This window comes from Podarcis bocagei (assembly GCF_964188305.1).
Source record: "Podarcis bocagei genome assembly, chromosome: 13".
In the NCBI taxonomy this organism is placed as follows: domain Eukaryota; kingdom Metazoa; phylum Chordata; class Lepidosauria; order Squamata; family Lacertidae; genus Podarcis; species Podarcis bocagei.
This window is the reverse complement of record NC_138138.1, coordinates 36,397,125-36,414,845: the sequence shown is the minus strand read 5'-3', so window position 1 is coordinate 36,414,845 and position 17,721 is coordinate 36,397,125. Positions and strand designations below refer to the sequence as shown.

At 47.2% G+C, this 17,721-nt stretch overlaps 2 protein-coding genes across 10 annotated transcripts; one reads left to right on the top strand and one right to left on the bottom strand.

Moving 5' to 3' along the window:
• The first annotated feature begins 487 nt into the window (after nucleotides 1-487).
• On the top strand, nucleotides 488-16,457 carry LOC308572744 (uncharacterized protein). 5 transcript variants are annotated; one of them, XM_081169118.1, is made up of 5 exons: nucleotides 488-1,751; nucleotides 3,373-3,444; nucleotides 14,365-14,428; nucleotides 14,648-14,681; nucleotides 16,325-16,457. In XM_081169118.1, exons 1-5 carry the CDS (start codon nucleotides 1,701-1,703, stop codon nucleotides 16,335-16,337), a joined length of 234 nt encoding a protein of 77 aa, XP_081025244.1. In that variant the 5' UTR covers nucleotides 488-1,700; the 3' UTR covers nucleotides 16,338-16,457. The 5 variants fall into 5 exon arrangements, 1 of the variants encoding a protein (XP_081025244.1); XR_014001852.1 differs by lacking the exons at nucleotides 14,365-14,428; nucleotides 14,648-14,681; nucleotides 16,325-16,457 and adding exons at nucleotides 2,423-2,499; nucleotides 3,875-4,717 and having other exon boundaries at nucleotides 986-1,751; XR_014001853.1 differs by lacking the exons at nucleotides 14,365-14,428; nucleotides 14,648-14,681; nucleotides 16,325-16,457 and adding exons at nucleotides 2,423-2,499; nucleotides 3,918-4,717 and having other exon boundaries at nucleotides 989-1,751.
• On the bottom strand, nucleotides 4,911-16,336 carry ACP4 (acid phosphatase 4). 5 transcript variants are annotated; one of them, XM_081169082.1, is made up of 11 exons: nucleotides 16,234-16,336; nucleotides 13,541-13,636; nucleotides 13,084-13,170; nucleotides 12,182-12,319; nucleotides 11,389-11,487; nucleotides 8,145-8,240; nucleotides 7,929-8,061; nucleotides 7,426-7,508; nucleotides 6,927-7,033; nucleotides 5,806-5,975; nucleotides 4,912-5,724 (listed from the first exon to the last, which is right to left on the bottom strand). In XM_081169082.1, exons 1-11 carry the CDS (start codon nucleotides 16,297-16,299, stop codon nucleotides 5,639-5,641), a joined length of 1,161 nt encoding a protein of 386 aa, XP_081025208.1. In that variant the 5' UTR covers nucleotides 16,300-16,336; the 3' UTR covers nucleotides 4,912-5,638. The 5 variants fall into 5 exon arrangements, with proteins under 5 accessions (XP_081025206.1, XP_081025210.1, XP_081025208.1 ...); XM_081169081.1 differs by lacking the exon at nucleotides 16,234-16,336 and adding an exon at nucleotides 15,910-16,092; XM_081169083.1 differs by lacking the exon at nucleotides 16,234-16,336 and adding an exon at nucleotides 15,467-15,693.
• Nucleotides 16,458-17,721: the final 1,264 nt, after the last annotated feature.

The window sequence follows — 17,721 nt, the reverse complement described above, 5'->3', positions numbered from 1 at the left end:
TGCTGTAACATAGCAATGCAAAAGTCTTGCAAAACATGGAATGGTGGCGAAAGAGATCTTAGAATCAGAGTTGGGAGGGATCACAAGGGTCATCTAGTCCAACCCCCTGCAATGCAGGAATCTTTTGTCCAAGGTGTGACTCAAACCCAGGATCCTGAGATTAAGAGTCTCACACTCTACTGACTGAACTATCCCAAAATTGCATGCTTCGCAATGCATATGGCCATGTAAAAGGGTGGGGGTGTTCACATTAATACCATCAAATCCAGGGTTTAAAACTACTGAGATTACCCACTGCTCTTTCATCATCATCAGCAGCAGCACTTATTTATTTTTGCATTTTTATCCCACCTATTCTTTGGAGCTCAAGGTGGAGTGCACTGTTTTCATTTACTAAAACGTATATATACCGCTTGATGGGCGTAGCCAGGTGTTTTTTTTAGGGGGGGGAGCAGAATCGACGTGACTTATCAGTTACCGGTAGTTAAGTATTTCTATTGTTTTACATGATCTGGGGTGGGTGGGGCAGTTGCCCCACGCCCATGACCGCTTAGTTGTATTAAAGAAAATAAAACCTCAAAGCGGATCTCCTCCCCATTTTATAGTCACAACAACCCTGTGAGGAAGGTGAGACACTTTGAATAGCCGAAGGGAGCTCGGTGAGCTTCAGGGCCAAACAGGCATTTGAACCCTCGACTCCTTTGCCTACCAGCCAAAGTTGCTTCTCTATGCAGAATCTCCCGCCACTAAACTATCTCGCAAAAACCACCAGCAGAACATCACGCCGCCTTGCTCTGCCTCCCCTCCCTTGCGCACGCGCGCCCCGTTACGAGAGGGGAGAGGCGAGGCCCGCGTTCCATTTCATCAGCTATGCGCACGCGCAGGACGGCGGCCGCGCGCGAAAGTTGACGAGTTCGGACTCCGAAGGTGTGGGCGGGGCGAGGCAGGAGTATAAAAGGGCCACGTGCGGCCAAGCTTCTTCCTGTTTCAAATGGCGGCGTGCAGGAGTTCCGAGTTGCTGCGCGATACAAAGGCGAGCGGGCGGGCAACGGGCCGAATAACTGGGTTGCTTATTCCTTATTGGTTTCTCCATACTCCCGCCCGCTTCTGCTGCTAGGCTCTCTGTTGGGGAGAGAGGAAGAGGTTTAGAATAAGAGCTGGGTGGTGGAGTTGCAGAGGCGGCGTTAGGGTGCAGATAGGTAGAGAGGGACCCATAGTGGAAAGGGCATGTAGGGCTTGCGTGGGGAATAAACTGGAATGTAGACGGGAGGGCTAAAGACTTGTATAAAGGTGCTGAGTGTGTAAAGTCAAAGGAGGATTGATGAGGCTCAGCAGCATAAGAGAGAATAGCTTTGTAAAAAGGTTTAATTAAGGGCCGTAGCTGAGGGGGGCAGGGAGGGGCAGCTATCTCCCCTAAATCAATAAAAATACATGGCTGAGGTTCTGCTCCCCAACAAAAGGCCTGCCCCCGCCTAACAAAAATCCTGGCTACGCCCATGGTAGTTAACGGGGGAATTTGTGGGGGGTAGAAAAGGGATTTTGACTGAAACTGGCAGACAAGGGTGTATATAGGGACTGGTATAAGGAATGTACTGTAGCGTGCTGTCAGGCAGGATTCTGGAAGAGTGCCTCTAGTGGCATATTTTACTAACCAGCTTTCCCTTCCTACAGCGATACTTTTTGTCTATCTCCTGCTTAAAATGGAGCATCCATCTTGGGCCTCTAGTGACCTGATGAACTTGTGGTACTGGGTAAGTGTTGCCCTGCCAAATTTCATACTGTTGCCCTGGGAAATCCTGAGCTACTGTAGAAGGTTTTCTGGGCACTTCAGTTAGTAAAGAGTGAAACACTATCTCCCCCTCTATAGAGTGCCGGTGCCTTTGTTGGGTGTTCCATGCAAGGTCTGGCAAGTCCTGTATTTATATGAGCCAAATTTCCTGCCATTGGAGATTGGGGTGCATGGTAAGCCAGGAGAGCATTGCTGTGTGTAGGTGGGAGTGCCGTGGCCACAGGGTTCCTCCAATGATGTTAGCACTGGGCGCAGATTGCAATGACGATGACAGTGCCCCCATGCCTTTGACATCATGGGGGACTGAGGAGCAGAATCCCTGTTGATCCCAGAAGGTTGAGGTTGTGGGGAGAAGGCTCTGGTGGGATTAGGTCTGTGTGTTGAACTTTGAGACACGTGTGTGCGGCTGGGGCTTCCTGCAGAGGATACAATGGCAAAACACTGGAGAATGAAAGCCTCTCCCGGCAGTACTAGTTGAATTTTGTGAAAATCTTTTGGGATGCTATCTTTCTCTGCTCTCTTCTCATCCAGGTGTACAGCAAAGCTTTGGGTAGGGGTGGTGATGGATTGATCTAATATAGGGAAATAGTCCCATGCATTCCCAGCTCCTAACTACGATACTTTTATTGTTAGGTGATCCTGATGATGTACCCAAGATGAATATCTGCCTCGCAAGTTGAATCTAGTTGCTTCAGTGGCAGCCAAGGCTGGTGAGCATTCACTTAATGGCAAGTTGGAAGAGGGGTATTGGAACAGAGTTAGTGCAGTGCTAGAAGTGGGTCGGGAACATGAGATACCCCAATGATGTCAGCACTGGGCTCTGATCACTGTGATGATTTGGGTGCCTTCTGGGGACTTGACACTTCAGAAGACTGAGGGGTTCTGAATCTGAGAGTCCCTACTTGGCTGTGCATTTCGTGTGTCTGAAGAGGGACAACTATGGTCTCCTAGCATTAATGCTCTCGCTCCATCAGCCTGTAAAGCATGAATGGCTTAGGAATGACACAATGCAGCAGTTGAGCTTTTCCTATTGTTTAGTGCTGAAGTTTGTATGTGTTATAGCTTATGGAAGTACGAGACTGCATTTCTGTTAAGCTGGAGTAATTAACATTTTTAATGGTAAGGGGCCAGTGTATCATGCTGTCCAGATTGCCCCACCACCACCCCGTTTTAAAGCTGCTTAGAGAGTTGGGAATTTGGAGTGGGGAAGCAATACCCATGATTTGCCACAACTTTTTAGATATTGAAGTTTGTGTTGGGGGTCACCAGCATGGTGTCCTCCAAATGTTGGGCTCCTGTTAGCCCTCACCAGCATAGCAAATGGCCAGGGAGGGTGGAAACTGCAGTCCCAGCAATAGTGTGGAGTATCATGTTCGCTACTCCTGAAATTGTGATGCACCTAATTTCTTTACATATTCTCTCTTTTTAAAAAAAGAACTGAGTGGCAGGAAGGGAAAATGTGCTTGCAGGCATGAAATCCAATATGTGTAGTGAATGATCTGTGAAACTGAAACTAGGCTACACCTTGTGGATAGTGTGCAAAAAAGTCTTGCCAACATGGTTTGTTTGCTTTCTTCCTCCAGATATGGGAACACCTGAGCTCTGCTCTTGCAGGCAGGAAGATGCAACTGGTTCCATGCCCTAACGGCTCACAGGTAGAACTGGGCAGGAAAGGCAGAGGAAAGATTATCTGGGCATTGAGAAACACAGTAGTTGATCCTTAAGGGTTATGCCAAGGTTGTGTTGACAGGGGTCAGTCCTCCCATTTATTTTAAGAGGCAGGTACTTCACTGTGTGTGCTTTGTAGCGCTGAGGCATGTATCAGGGAGCGTCTTTTTAAAAATTAACAGCCTTTAAATTGGGAAGTAAATGCTCTCTTACTGGATTTGTATTCCATGGAGCCAAAAGGCTTAGTCTGCTGGGGCTGGGCTGAGGGAATAACTAAAGTTCCTGAACAAACTTGTACAGGGATAGTCCCATTATTCCAGAAGAACATTACACTATTTCTGACCGAGATACAGGGCCCTTCAAGATTCAGTCAGCAGCCTTTTAAAAGCACCGTCATATCCTGTGGGCTTTCCCTAGGCACTGCGTTGCTAATTCATGTGGCATATTTCTTCCCACCCAGCCTCAGCCAAGCTGGATGCCCGCAGCAAAAAATGAAATGGATGGGTTTCTCCCACAATCTTGAAAGAATCTCCTGGACTATCAGCAAGTCACTGATAACATTTATTATTATTATTATTATTATTATTATTATTATTGGATCCACTGATTTTTTTTCCACTGCCTTCCATCTTAAACAGCCTTTGCACATACACCTTTCCCCCAACTCTGCTTGATCACCAGCCTCCTACTCTTTCAAGCAAGTTTCTTGATTTCAGAACCAAGTAGCTTGGCTCTTCGCTGCAGCTTTCTATTAAGAGCAGTTGAGTTGAGCTTCCATCAGAAGCAGGGATTATTCCATCAGCTTTGCCAAAAGATTGGCAGTATCAGGCACCTCCTACCCCTGAACTTCCAGTTGGTCATTAAAAGAAAAACTAAGGATTGGTACCTGATTTTGATTTCTTTTCTCTTCCCTCCCTTTGTGTGTTGTGTTTTTAAGATTGTAAGCCTGCAGGCAGGAACTGCCTTGCTTTTATTGATTGCATATAAGTCATGCTGGTAACCTCCTTGGTTGAAGAGCAGGGTACAAATGCTCTAAATAAATTGTTGATCATAAGCCATACACACCCTCCAAAGCAAGGCTGTTTGTTTCACCTTGGATTCTGAAGCAGCATGAATATCTTTGGGGATATTTGCCAAGAATGCTGCATTTTGCACAACCTTGCCATGTACTCCTTTCATACTTGAATTGTATGCCTCCAGGCAGGGGCAGTGTTATTCTGTGCAGCATTTACTTTTTTCAATAAAATGTAGAAATGATAAGTAGTTTTGCATTGTTGTCATGTAGTTGTGTCCACTCTTCGTGACCCCCTGGACCAGAGCATGCCTGGCACTCCTGTCTTCCACTGCCTCCCGCAGTTTGGTCAAACTTGTGCTGGTAGCTTCGAGAACACTGTCCAACCATCTCGTCCTCTGTCACCCCCTTCTCCTTGTACCCTCCATCTTTCCCAACATCAGGGTCTTTTCCAGGGAGTCTTCTCTTCTCATGAGGTGGCCAAAGGATTGGAGCCTCAGCTTCAGGATCTGTCCTTCCAGTGAGCACTCAGGGCTGATTTCCTTCAGAATGGATAGGTTTGATCTTTTATTATTTGCATAGTTGTACTTAATGTTTTTCACATGCAGGCATCTTTTTGGCAAGGTACAGAAAATCTGGCCATCCAGATGTTGATCCTACCACAGATGTCTTTTGTGGGGAACCCAAGGCATTAAGCACAGCTTAGGTGGTTAGAGCGTGGTGCTGATAACACCAAGGTCGCAGGTTTGACCCCCTATGGGACAGCTGCATATTCCTGCATTGCAGAGGGTTTGGACTAGATGATCCTCAAGGTCCCTTCCAACTCCCGATTTTAAAAATTAGTGGTGTATGTCTGTCAGAGCAAATTACATACTAAAATGAAAAGCATGGGGCCCTCTAAACAATGTGGAGGCATAAGAATTCCCTTGCCATGTCTGACAGAAAGGTACACACAGTGTAGTACTCACAAGCATTGCACTACTTGCTTTATTTTTAAGTCTCCTAATAATTCCCTACAGTAAATGTGCCTCTTGCCTGTGCTGCTTGGACCATCAGCTTCTGTGGATGGAGTCTGAGTTTGGCTCCACTGGACCACACTTCACAACATTTAGAGGCTGTTCTCTCTTCCCATGAGGGCGATTGGTGGTTGCCATGAGCCCATCTTCCCATCACCTCCTCCAGTACATGATGCCTGCTCCTATTAATGCCGTGCTCAGCAGGCCTACTGCCACAGCCAGCGCTGTTACGGTGCGCCCTGCAAAAGGAATTGAGCAGGTGTGAGTGGGAGAGTCAGTGCGACCCTCTGCCCAGGGGGAGGGAAAAGACCTTGCTTTACCTGTGCCTGCCTGAGGGTTTTGGCATTCGGCATCCCAGTCCAGCGGGATGACTGCCTTTGTAAGATGAATGAAGAGAGGCAGTGGGCAAGGTGTGGGGCAGTCAGGCAGGGCCAATGTGTGGGGCTGGTGGCTGCTTTTGTTCCGATAAAACATGGATACACTGAAGGAGCTGGGAAGATGGAAAACACAGGAGCTTAGTAAAGATTGCACTCTTAACCTCCTTCCATAACCCCGCACTGCCAAACGTTGGCTCTGATATTTGGTGCTTTCCTTCCTGCAGTGTCTCTCAAAATGTTCTGGTTCTGTCTCAGCCTCTTAACTATGCTGTGCTTTGTGTCAATGCGTCAGCAACTGCAAATGTGCTGACAAGTCGCTGGGAGGCAGCTGTTAATACTGCAAGGGATACTAGGAGCTGGCAGAGAGAGAGTCCCTCCGAATGGTGTACTCCTTGGTTTGGAGAGGACAACTTTTAAGAAAGGGTAGTAATAATAATGTTTCCTTATATCAAAGTCAGAACTAAAAATAAAATAAAAAAACTGGACAGAGAAGACTTACCGTACTCCAAAAGGTGGCTTTTAATTTAAGAAAACAAGGGAAAACATGCCATGGTTTCAAACAGGGAGCCTTTCCCCAGCCCTACCTGGAGAATACTGAGGATTGAACCTGCGTGATCCTTTGCATGTGAAGTAATGTGTCTACCATTGAGTTGTGGGAGGATAGCGGAGCCACAAAAGGAACGGGGGGGGGGGGCATGTATAAGCTGCTTTTTCAACTAGTAAAAATTTCAGTTCTTCATGGAAAAGCAATTGTACATAATTTGTTCTATTGGGCACAGAGTTAGAGGAAGCTGAAAGCCTGAGCACATTCTGTTCCCTGGGATATTGCTGCAAGCTATAAGCCTTTTAAGCTCACCCTCACAAGCCTTGAAGGCTGGACATTTTTTTGCTTCTTAAAATACTGCCAGCATTTTATTTCACCAGGATGATAAATTATCAGTAGTTCATCAGCACCTGTGCGGTTTTTACATGCACACCAAACCTTTCTCTGTGATGGAGAGCAAATTCAACACCCAGCAAAACAAGAGAAACTCTTCCTGCCCCACAGATGGAACCAGACTTACTTATTGCTTTCCTGGTAGAACTCGAACCCATGACAGGCAGCATAGGGTGGAGGGGGACCATTATAAACGCCCAGGGCTCCTTGAAGAGCGATTAAGGTGCTGTCATGCTAAAAAGTAGGTGAACAGGAAAAATGTAGCCAACATGTTTTGTTTTGCATTTTACAATATATTGCTATGCCCCCCCTCCCTAAAACATGCCACTTTTTCGTGTGCAGACTAGATATTACTTTGCTTCCCCCTCATCATCATGGAGGGTGCTATTCAAGAACTTCCTGTTTCCCTTTCATGTGATAAGTTTGTTCCATATTTTGCAGGCTTAGTTTTATAGTTCTAGTTTTAGTGAGACTATTTTTAGCACTTTCAAAAAGGACTGCTTGCAGTGAAGCCACTAAAGAGCCCCGAGATCCTTCTAAACAGGCAGACTGCTATACACACTTAAACCACACACCCCATCTTCCCACATGGTCCCTCTGAAGTCTTAAGGTGGGGAAAGACTTACAGCAGAATACATGATCATCTTCAGGGGCAGATCTCGGCACACTACTTTGGAGAAGTTGCTCAGGATAGCGCCAAGTAATATCCCTGCAAGGAAGGAGAGAGACTGTTGACTGAGGGGTGTCCTGTGGTCCTATGTCAAAGACTAACTGACCAACAGGCACAAAACTAGCAGCTCTGCAAATAATTGGGGGTCAAGGGGGTGCTGTGTTGCATACAAAAATGGGAGTCATGCAAGCACATGTGCTGAGCACTGGCGGATGCGCCATCAGCAGTTGAAGGGTTGAGTGGAAGAAAAACCATAGTAACAAAGAAACAGAAATGTCATAACCCACACACAAATTGGTCATGTATGGATCTGGCGAGGACAATGGGGAACACATTGAACTGGAAAATAGTGAATTTTCAGGTGCCGTGTGAACGGGCCCTCCTCAATTTTTTTTCCAGTGCCGTGTTTTGTCAAAGCAGCATTAGAATGTTTATTCTCTAAATTTGATTAAAATTTACCTCCAGTGAATCGGGCCTTCTCCTGGCTTGCATGCATTCCCACATGGGCTTCGACATTGAATGCTTCCATCTCTGAAAGGGTGGCCAGGACCTGTGGCGTGGCCCAGCTGGGCAAGGTCAGGTTGTGTGTTTTCTGCAAGGAAAGAAAAAACACTGGAGAAAGGTATGGTTGGAGGCAAACTGTGGGAAGGCTGTTATGCGGTGCAGTATGCCTACCTGGCAGAAGAGGGAGTCGTGGACCCTCCAAAGGCCCCTCAGGGTCAGCTGTTCCTCTTTAAGCCCTGTGTGGTTTGCCATCTCTCTCATAAAGCCCTGGGAAGGGAGGGAAGAGGGAAGAAGAATTAGCTAACGCAGTGTTTCCCAACCTTTTTTGGGCAAAGGCACACTTGTTTGATGAAAAAAATCTCGAGGCACACCACCATTACAGCCCCGTGACGTCAGCGCGCAGCGTCGCGCCGGGAGGGACGCACGAAAGTGCAAGTTTCAATTTTTTCCCCTCCCCTCCTGTGTAAAGGGGAATGCACTCTGCTAAGTAAAGGCACTTGCCACAGCAGCGTCAACGTCACAGCACCCACCGGCACCCAAGAGAGAAGGGGTCTCAGCAGCCCTTTTGCCAGGAAGAGGAGCAAGAACGAGAGGAGGAGGAGGAAGAGGAAGAGAGTCCCCCCCCAAAAAAATTCTCCTTTTGATCTTCCTTATTTGCAATTCCTCATTGCAAAACAGCGGTTGATATACAGCTGATTTTTTTGTTATTACAGTCCCCACCCCCTCACCTAGAAAAACACCACCTGTCAATTTTATTTTTAATTATTATTATTATTATTATTATTATTATTATTCCCCGCCACTCTGCCACTCTGGGAGGCTGAAGCCCTTTAAGGCTTCCTTCTGTCCACTCTCTGTGAATTACCTGCCCGGAGCGGGTTTCGGGGGGGGGGCGCTGCTGCCGGTGTCCTCCCTGTCGAGTCTCGCCTTGCCCGGCGCGTGGCGGCCGCCCTTTCCCACACTCTGCCGGCTGCGCTGCCAAGCCCCGCGGCTCGGCCTGTCAGCGTTACCGGGCTCGGTGGGCGGTAATTCCCGAAGAAAGCCGGCGGCGCTTGAAGAGCTGGCAAGCCCCCATTTGCATGTCTGTTTTCCGCAGCCCTTGGAGAGGATTAAGTTCCCTCCTTCCTGCCGGGGAACCTCCAAGCTTTGGGGGTGGGGGGGGGAGGAAGCAGCAAAGCGAGGCAGGAAGGAGAGCGCGGCTTGGCTGGGTGAGCTTTGGCAGGGGCAGGGAATGAGAGCCGCGAGGCGGGCGCTGTGGACGGAAGCGCTGCCCGCCGAGCTCGCAGGCAGCCAGGCAGGCAGACGGCGAGAGCCCCGTGCTGGGCGGCCTCTCCTCGCCGCCGCCGCCCCGCCTCTCGCCGCCCGACTCACCCGCCTCCCTCCCACGGAGGTAGGCTGGTGTGCCGTGGGAGGGAGGCGGGCGAGTCGGGCGGCGAGCACACGCGGGGCGGCGAGCGAGCTCCCTCCCACATCCCATCGCCGCTCGCTTCGGCCCGCCTACTGGGCTGTCGCAGGCGGAAGGCCTGCGCATGCGCGAGGTTTTCGCGCCTTCCTCCAGTAGGCCGGCCGAAGCGAGCGGCAATGGGATGTGGGAGGGAGCTCGCTTGCCGCCCCGCCTCTCGCCGCCCGACTCGCCCGCCTCCCTCCCACGGAACACAAGGCAACGTTCTGCGGCACACTAGTGTGCTGCGGAACACCGGTTGGGAAACACTGAGCTAACGGACTGGAACTTCAATGTGCTTTGCCTGGAGAAAGCTAGTTCCACTATCCTACATGGTCTTACTAACACCAGTATATGTTCACGTAAACTGACATAGGCCTGAATGTTGTAAGTGAAGTGGTGTGGCTTCCGAAAACCCACTTCCATGTAGGGTTGGCACCACAATTAGACCATTATGGATGGGATTCAGTGTTTGTTTCACTCAAGACTAGACCCATTAGAGTTAATAAACATGACTAAGTTAGGCCTAAGGGCCCCTGCCTTTCTCAAATTTGTATATATTTTAAAACTATATGTATGTGAGCCTCTTTTTTGTTTATTTTGGGTTGTGTAGAGTTTTTTGGTCCCGAACATCAGTTTTTTCTTCTGTGCAATGGGTGATTCCCGTGATAGTTTCTTAGATTGCTTGAATGTGCCCTCAGGCCCAACAAGGTGCTATCCGGGGCTGATGGGAGTTGTAGTCCAAACCAGCTGAAGGGCACTAGGGTTGGCAAAGGCTGCTACAAGTGCTTACCTAGGAGTAATTTACCGTATTTTTCGCTCTATAAGACGCACCTAGTTTTTGGAGGAGGAAAACAAGAAAAAAACTATTCTAAATCTCAGAAGCCGGAACAACAAGAGGGATCGCTGCGCAGCGAAAGCAGCAATCCCTCTTGCTGTTCTGGCTTCTGGGATAGCTGCGCAGCCTGCATTCGCTCCATAAGACGCACACACATTTCCCCTTATTTTTTAGGAGGGAAAAAGTGAGTCTTATAGAGCAAAAAATACGGTATATTTGAATAAACATGCTTGCATTACACTTTTGGGCACTTTTTAAAAGTATTGCTTTTTTATCTTGTATCTGTTGTTGTTACTAATGTTTTTTATTACAATCAAAAGCTTTAGCTTTAATTTTTTGGAAACCACCCCGGATTCTTGCCCCACAAAGTGGTATATGAATATTTTAAATGAATAATAAAAACACTCAGATTGGGTGCTAGACTGGCCATTAGAGATTTCCAAAAGTAAACAAAGGGCTGCCTTAAGCAAAAGAAGGCAATCAGTTTTCTTGTCGATGGCAATGCAAGACAAGACAAGTGAACTGGTATAATGTACCATATTTTTCGCTCTATAAGACGCACCAGACCACAAGACGCACCTAGTTTTTGGAGGAGGAAAACAAGAAGAAAAAAATATCTGAATCTCAGAAGCCAGAACAGCAAGAGGGATCGCTGCGGAACGAAAGCAGCAATCCCTCTTGCTGTTCTGGCTTCTGGGATAGCTGCGCAGCCTGTATTCACTCCATAAGACGCACACACATTTCCCCTTACTTTTTAGGAGGTAAAAAGTGAGTCTTATAGAGCAAAAAATATGGTAATTCACTCTGCAGGGAATCCTGGGAACCATGATTTTTGGGGTGTGGTGGCGTGTGCATGCTTTGGATCCCTAAAGTATCCATTCTGAGCTACATTTCCCAAGATTATGTTGGGTAAAAGCCAGGGCAATTAAAGTGGTATAAAACCTGCTTTAAGTTTGTAGTACATATATATCCTCTGAGTGATCAAGGCAGAGAACAAGACTCCTCCTCCAGATGGTGCATTCAACTTACAATGGGTGCAAAGAGTTGGACTGATAAATTGGATGAAGAAGAAATCCTGACTTTGGAATCCATTCCTCCCTCCCTCCCTCCTAGCCAACCCCACCTTTCCCTGATACCTTCCAGGTCTCCATTTTAGCCTGATAGCTTGGCAAATTAATTGTCTCTCCCATCAGCTGTTGGTATCGTAGGCAGTTCCGGGTTGGCGGCTTCAGCAGCTGTGAGGTGTGGGGTAGGAAAAGACAGAGAAAGCTGATTCTTGGGGAAAGCTGACCCCTCTTGCCTTTCCCATATGTAAACTATGGGGCTACACTTCAGAAGCAGGAACACTGATTGATTCTCACTTTCACATCCATATACTCCTGCTTTGCCCAAAAAAGGCTGCCGTGTAGAGCTGTCTTCAGCAACCTGGAGTCAGGCAGATATTTTGGCCGACCATTCCCATCAGCCTCTGACAGCACAGGTGGTTGATGGGAATTATAGGTCAAAATATTCGCCAGATTACCAGGCTGGTGTAGTGGATTGAATGCTAGACTTCACGACACCAGTCTAAATGGTAAATATACTTACTGAGTCTCTGTCCCAATTTTTAAGCTTGACCAGAAAGAAAATGCAGGGCCTAGATGGGACTCATACAGAAATGTGGCAAAACATCAAAATAAAAGAGCCAGAAAGAAATTCATTCTTGATAAATTTGGATTTCGTGAAGTGGCATTCCCCTTTTCAGGAAACACTTCCCTTAGCTTCTCTGTCAAAAATACATTTGTTTCATGCATAGACCACCTTGCAATGGAAGACTCGTAGGATGGTGTTCAATAAAAGCAATATAAGAAAATGCCACGTAAACTCAATACAAAGCAGAGAAGCAGCTGATGAGAACCAGTAAAATCTGGGCAAGTTGCGAAGGATTACCTTATCATACTTAGTAGGCACAGTGTGGATGGGAACAGGTCTCCAGCTGATCTCTGGATCTGAGCTTGGATAGAGCCCCATCAGGTTGGCTTGGGCGCTCATTAAGGTGCGGTCGTAATCTGTGCTGCGGATATAGATCTAGAAAGGGGCATAATGGTTGGTCATCCTCAAGGCGGGTGAAAGCCCTGGCTGTCCCCGAGTGCCGGTGGGGCTATTTATCCTGTCCTTGAGACTCTCCAAGCCCAGACATCTCACTGGCCTCCACTACACCCTCTCAAGCTGCTCTGGCCTGGCTGGAATGTGTCTTTGACCTGTGATGCTAATGTCGCTTGCCTGCCTAAAGGGACAATAGAGTTGTGTTGGTGGGAGCGTAGAAGCTTTGGGCTTTTGTGTGGCCGGAACATAGCCTGGGAAGCCAGTGTTGTGTATTGGAGTAGGAAATGGGAGACCAGGGTTCAAATTCCCACTCAGCCATGAAACTTACTGGGTGACCCTGGGCCAGTCACCATCTCTCAGTCTAAACTACTTTACAGGGTTGTTATGAGAATAACATGGAGAAGGGAAGAGCTGTGTATGCCTCATTGAGTTCCTTGGAGGAAAGGTGGGATGTAAAAATCAAAAACCTCCATTGTCCACTTGGGCCTCTAGAGCCACCCAGTTTTTCCCTCTGGCTTCACCCACCACCCTTTAGCTTTTTAAAAGGTGGGTGGAGCTGGTGTTATGGGTTTGGATACATTTTAGGGGTGCTGCTGCTGCTTATTTTTGCATGTCAGCTAACACTTAAATTGTTGCATGCTTTATATATATTTATTACTGTATTCATATTTGCTGCCTTGTGAATTCTTGGATGCTGGTGTGGAATATATCTATTGCCTTTATTAAATAAGCAAACAAATATTTACCTCCTGTGGTTTGTAGGATGCACTCAGGAAGCCAGCATATCTCTCTCTGAGGAATCGTCCCAGTGCCTTCTGTTGCAAAATACCTACCTGCAGCAGACAAAAGGAAAAAAGCAAGTTCGGGGGGGGAGGGGGGGAGAGAAAGATCTGAGGCGTCCTCCAAAACAGGGCTGTCCCATTGCTCCAGTGCAAAGCGAAGGCTGAGATCAGTCGCCTTCACTCACACAAGAACTCCAGTCATGGAAATTCTGGCAAGTGCCTTTCTCCCCCTTCCCCAGGTTGTGGCTGGAGGTGACCATGGGGATCGGCAGGGCAGAAAACAGGTGGAGCTTGAGCCAATGGCAGGGAGAGCCAGCCCCTGATTGGTTGTACAGCAAAAAGGCAGCCAGACAGGGACAGTGCCCCATTTGCCTCCAGTGCTCATCCCACCCCTCTACACACACACACCCCAAGCCCCCACCTCAGTGAGTTGCTGGAAGCCTTGTGGCCAGGGTGCCGCTTTGTGGGGATCCGTGGGGTAGGTGCCCAGAGGGGATCGGTCACCATGGCGATACACCTAAGAAAGAAGAAGGGGGTCAGAACAGCGACATGCAGCAAACCGAGTGATAGTTTTGCCCACAAATTTCTAACCTACAGGACCAGGAATCTTTGGACTTTTAAAATATCTTCAGGGCTGTCACATGGAAGAGGGAGCATGCTTTTTCTCTCTCCTGCTCTTGAGGGTAGGACTCGAACCAATGGCTTCAAGTTACAGGAAAGGAGATTCCAAGTAAACATTTGGGAAATTTCTGACAGTAAGAGCTGTTCGGCAGTGGAACAGACTCCCACGAGAAGTGGTGGACTCTCCTTCCAGGGAGGCTTTCTAAGCAGAGGTTGGATGGGCGTCTGCCATGGACAGTGGCGTAGCGTGGGTTGTCAGCACCCGGGGCAAGGCAAGTAATTTGCGCCCCCTAACCCGTGGATTTGCGCCCCCTAACCCGTGGATTTGTGCCCCCTAACCCCCAGATGTTGCGCCCGGTGCGGCCGGCACCCCCCACGCTACGCCACTGGCCATGGATGCTTTCGCTGAGATCCCTGCATTGCAGGGGGTTGGACTAGATGACCCTTGGGTCCCTTCCAACTCTTAAGATTCTATGATTCTGTGATCCTGGCCTGCAAAATGGGACCTACTGTGATTTACCTTCCATATTATTCCACCTACACACACCTACACACACCCTTTGCTATCTAGTTCTCTCACACACATGCATAGAAACAGACACGCGTTTTCCCCTTCTGTAATAGATGGCGCTGCTGGAGGGTCAGTCTGTAAACCAGAAACAAGATGCCTGCACCAATTCATTTACAGGTGAGGGGCAAAGAAAAGCAACCACAGCCACTTTATAATTTTTACTTTTGAGTTTACGTGACATGCACCAAGTGTATTGCAAAATGTGCTTATACGGGTATTATTATAAATTATGCATCCCATATATAAAACAACAACTCTGTTTTATAGCATCTAGTGCTATAAAAACTACCCCTTTAAAGAAATTAAAAATTCAAATTTCTATTTACTCCTCTTCAGATCTGATGCATTACAAGAGAACCATCCTATGCGTGTGAGTATATATATATTTCATAATAGGCCTAATACTTGTTTTTCACACTATCCCTTTAAAACGCTCCCCTCCCACCCCTTAAGGGTGTATTCCTAATACCAAGCCTGCAGTCTTTCGGGCACTTCTGTGGAATACATTTTCATTCAAAGTGGCCAGGGATTGGGTGAGTCATGGTAAAGTAATTAGTATGTTATTACCCTTCTTGAGACTAAACAAGCTATTAGACCGATCAGTTTAAAAAAAGGGTGTGTGTGCCAGCATCAGGTATTTGACAAAGTGGTCTTAAGTGCATGGAGACTTATGCCACAGTAAGTGTTAGTTTCTAAGGTGCTACAAGTCTCTGGGTGTGTGATGTGTCTCTGTGCCCAGCGCAGACACAGATCTCTGGTGCCCTTCCAGTACAGAACTGTCCCACCCACCATGATGGGGTTGTAACCACGGTTAGACAGACTTGGACTGGATCCATTGACATGAATGGGCACGACTAACTTAGGGTCCATTAATTTCAGTGGCGTTTGACCAACACTGGAAACAACACAAAGTTTTGGCATTTTTCAATAGCCAGTCTCCTTAATGTTTTTCTGTGTTTTTATTGTTTAAAAACACTGGTTTCCCCCCTGTTTTAACAATGTACACCACCTTGATATTTTATGATACAGGATACTGACATACTTTTATAATTAATTAAATATAAAAGTCATTCATACACACAGAGAGAGAGAGAGAGAGTGGTACCTTGGGTTACAAACACTTTGGGTTACGGTACCTCAGGTTAAGAACTTTACCTCAGGATGAGAACAGAGATCACGCGGCGGCGGCAGGAGGCCCATTAGCTAAAGTGGTACCTTAGGTTAAGTACGGGTTTAGGTTAAGAATGGACCTCCGGAACAAATTAAGTTCATAACCAGAGGTACCAGTGTGTGTGTGTTTGTAAGTAATTAAATGTCAGTTCTAAGACACCTCAGTAGGATTTATATCCTGAAAGATAGAATATAGCAATATATGAAATTAAAGAGAGGCAACTCTCTGCTTGGAGCAGAATGCACCCTACGCCTTCATTCCTGACTCAAGGAATCCAGAAGCTCTGCTTCCCATCTCTGACCCCACAGACCTCACACCGCCCCCAAAGTATTCTGGCTCCTTTCCCTCTTGCCGTGCAGCGCTAGATCCATGCTCCTTCCTGGAGAACCCAGGCGCCCTAGTTCCTGCCACCCACCCTCCTGTGTACCAGCGTGACGAAGCGCAGCGTCCTCTCTTGGGCCGGCGTGAGAGGCAGAATATCCTGGATGAGGAGGAGAATCCAAGGTGCCAGAGTTACAGAGAGCCTCATGGTCTCTGCCACCTGGAAAAAGAACTGTGGGAGGGAGGGAGGGCAAACTCTTCCGTTATATAGGCCCCATCCTCAGACCCTGTAATTATCTCTCGTTTTCCTTTGCTGACAGGTCAGATCTAACAGGCGGCACCACAGAGCTCATGTGTGTGTGTTAGTGTGTGAAAAGAGTGTCGGTTCCCCCTCCCCCCATTTTACACCTGCCAGTCCCCTTAAAACTACCTGTTTGTTAAATGGGGGGGGGGGGAATTCACTTGCCCTGATGATTACAACTCCCAACCAAGACATTACGTCTTGCCTTCTCCACCTGCAGAGAAAACATCTGAGCCTGTGATAACCAGTTGCCGGGTTTGTTTCTGGCGGGGGTCCTGTGTGTTTAGCCGCTGGGTGTCTGGCAAAAATTCAGCAGGTAAACCCTTTTGCTCACACAAAGATGTGCTGAAGAGGAGCTTCTCCTGATGGATTTCTGCCTGTCCCGTAAGCATTGTAAGTTTTCCCCCCCAAATTTTTTTTTTTGGTTTTCACAACATTATAAACAAACAAACACATAAGACAAACAAACATAAATCATAGCCTTGTTAAAAATTACACTTATTAACATTGTTAAGTGACTTCCTCACTTCCCCTTGGTTGAATTTCATTGCATATCTTTTTAACGGTTTTCCGAATCACAGTTCTTAAAAAATTTAACTTAAACATTAACATCCTTAGATCTTCACATTATGAAATTAAACATATTAATTCATCACTTAACTTAAATAAAATCCTAAGCCAATTAAGTATCTGCAAGCTGTTTTCAGTTAATTTAACTTAACATATTTAACTAAGTAATCATTAAATTTAATCCAATCTTCCTCATACTCCTCCTCCTTCTGGGCGCGGACTCTTCCGGTTAGGTCGGCTAGCTCCGAAAAATCCATCATCTTCATCTGCCATTCTTCTATCGTTGGTAATTCTTGGGTTAGCAAGCATTATAAGTTGAGGAGCTTTGCTCAGGGGGTCGGGAGTCAAATCATGTCAGGTCGTCGTTACCTGACAACAAGAATTCAGTTTGCAGACTCCTCCAACCACCTGAAGGATGTGGGACCATATAGTCACCCCCAGACATTAATGGGTCCAGTTTTGCGTGGCTGATGCCGGCCTCCCTCTTGGTAGATCAACAAACAAGTTCAGGCTCTTGATACGCTTGCACCTTGACGCCATCTCGCCAGACAACTAGCCGAAGCGTCTTCTTGATTTACACCTGGTCACCAGAATTTGACGTTTCACAGGAGATGGCCTCAGCAGAGGTGGAGGTTTATGTGACAGAAATCTGTAAGTAAAACAAGTAAAACCTCCAGTGACAAAACGTTCTAGTGGGGAGTGCTCCTGTTCCAGTCAGTCATCACAACATCACCACAGTGTGTCAGCATTCTGGGCTACATCCAACCAAATTAGAGTACAATCATGGACATTTATAGATCTAAATTTGTCATGTCCCTCAATTTCAATGGGTATACTCTGATTAGAAGTTACAGTGGTGCCTCGCAAGACGAAAATAATTCGTTCCGCGAGTCTTTTCATCTTGCGATGTTTTTCGTCTTGCGAAGCACGGTCCGTCGCAACTGCGCCTCTTCAAGCGGCTTTAAAAAAAAAGCGCAAGCCCATAGGGAAATTCGTCTAGCGAAGCAACGCAAAACCGAAAAACCCTTTCGTCTAGCGAGTTTTTCG

Excerpts from the sequence above, each read along its gene's own strand:
- LOC308572744 (XM_081169118.1), top strand. The coding sequence starts at position 1,701 with ATGGAGCATCCATCTTGGGCCTCTAGTGACCTGATGAACTTGTGGTAC. Across the intron at positions 1,752-3,372 it reads TGATGAACTTGTGGTACTGG|ATATGGGAACACCTGAGCTC; the intron begins GTAAGTGTTGCC and ends TTCTTCCTCCAG. Across the intron at positions 3,445-14,364 it reads CATGCCCTAACGGCTCACAG|ATGGCGCTGCTGGAGGGTCA; the intron begins GTAGAACTGGGC and ends CTTCTGTAATAG.
- ACP4 (XM_081169080.1), bottom strand. The coding sequence starts at position 16,011 with ATGAGGCTCTCTGTAACTCTGGCACCTTGGATTCTCCTCCTCATCCAG. Across the intron at positions 8,241-11,388 it reads CTAAAATGGAGACCTGGAAG|GGCTTTATGAGAGAGATGGC; the intron begins GTATCAGGGAAA and ends CTCCCTTCCCAG. Across the intron at positions 7,034-7,425 it reads AGATGATCATGTATTCTGCT|CATGACAGCACCTTAATCGC; the intron begins GTAAGTCTTTCC and ends CCTACTTTTTAG.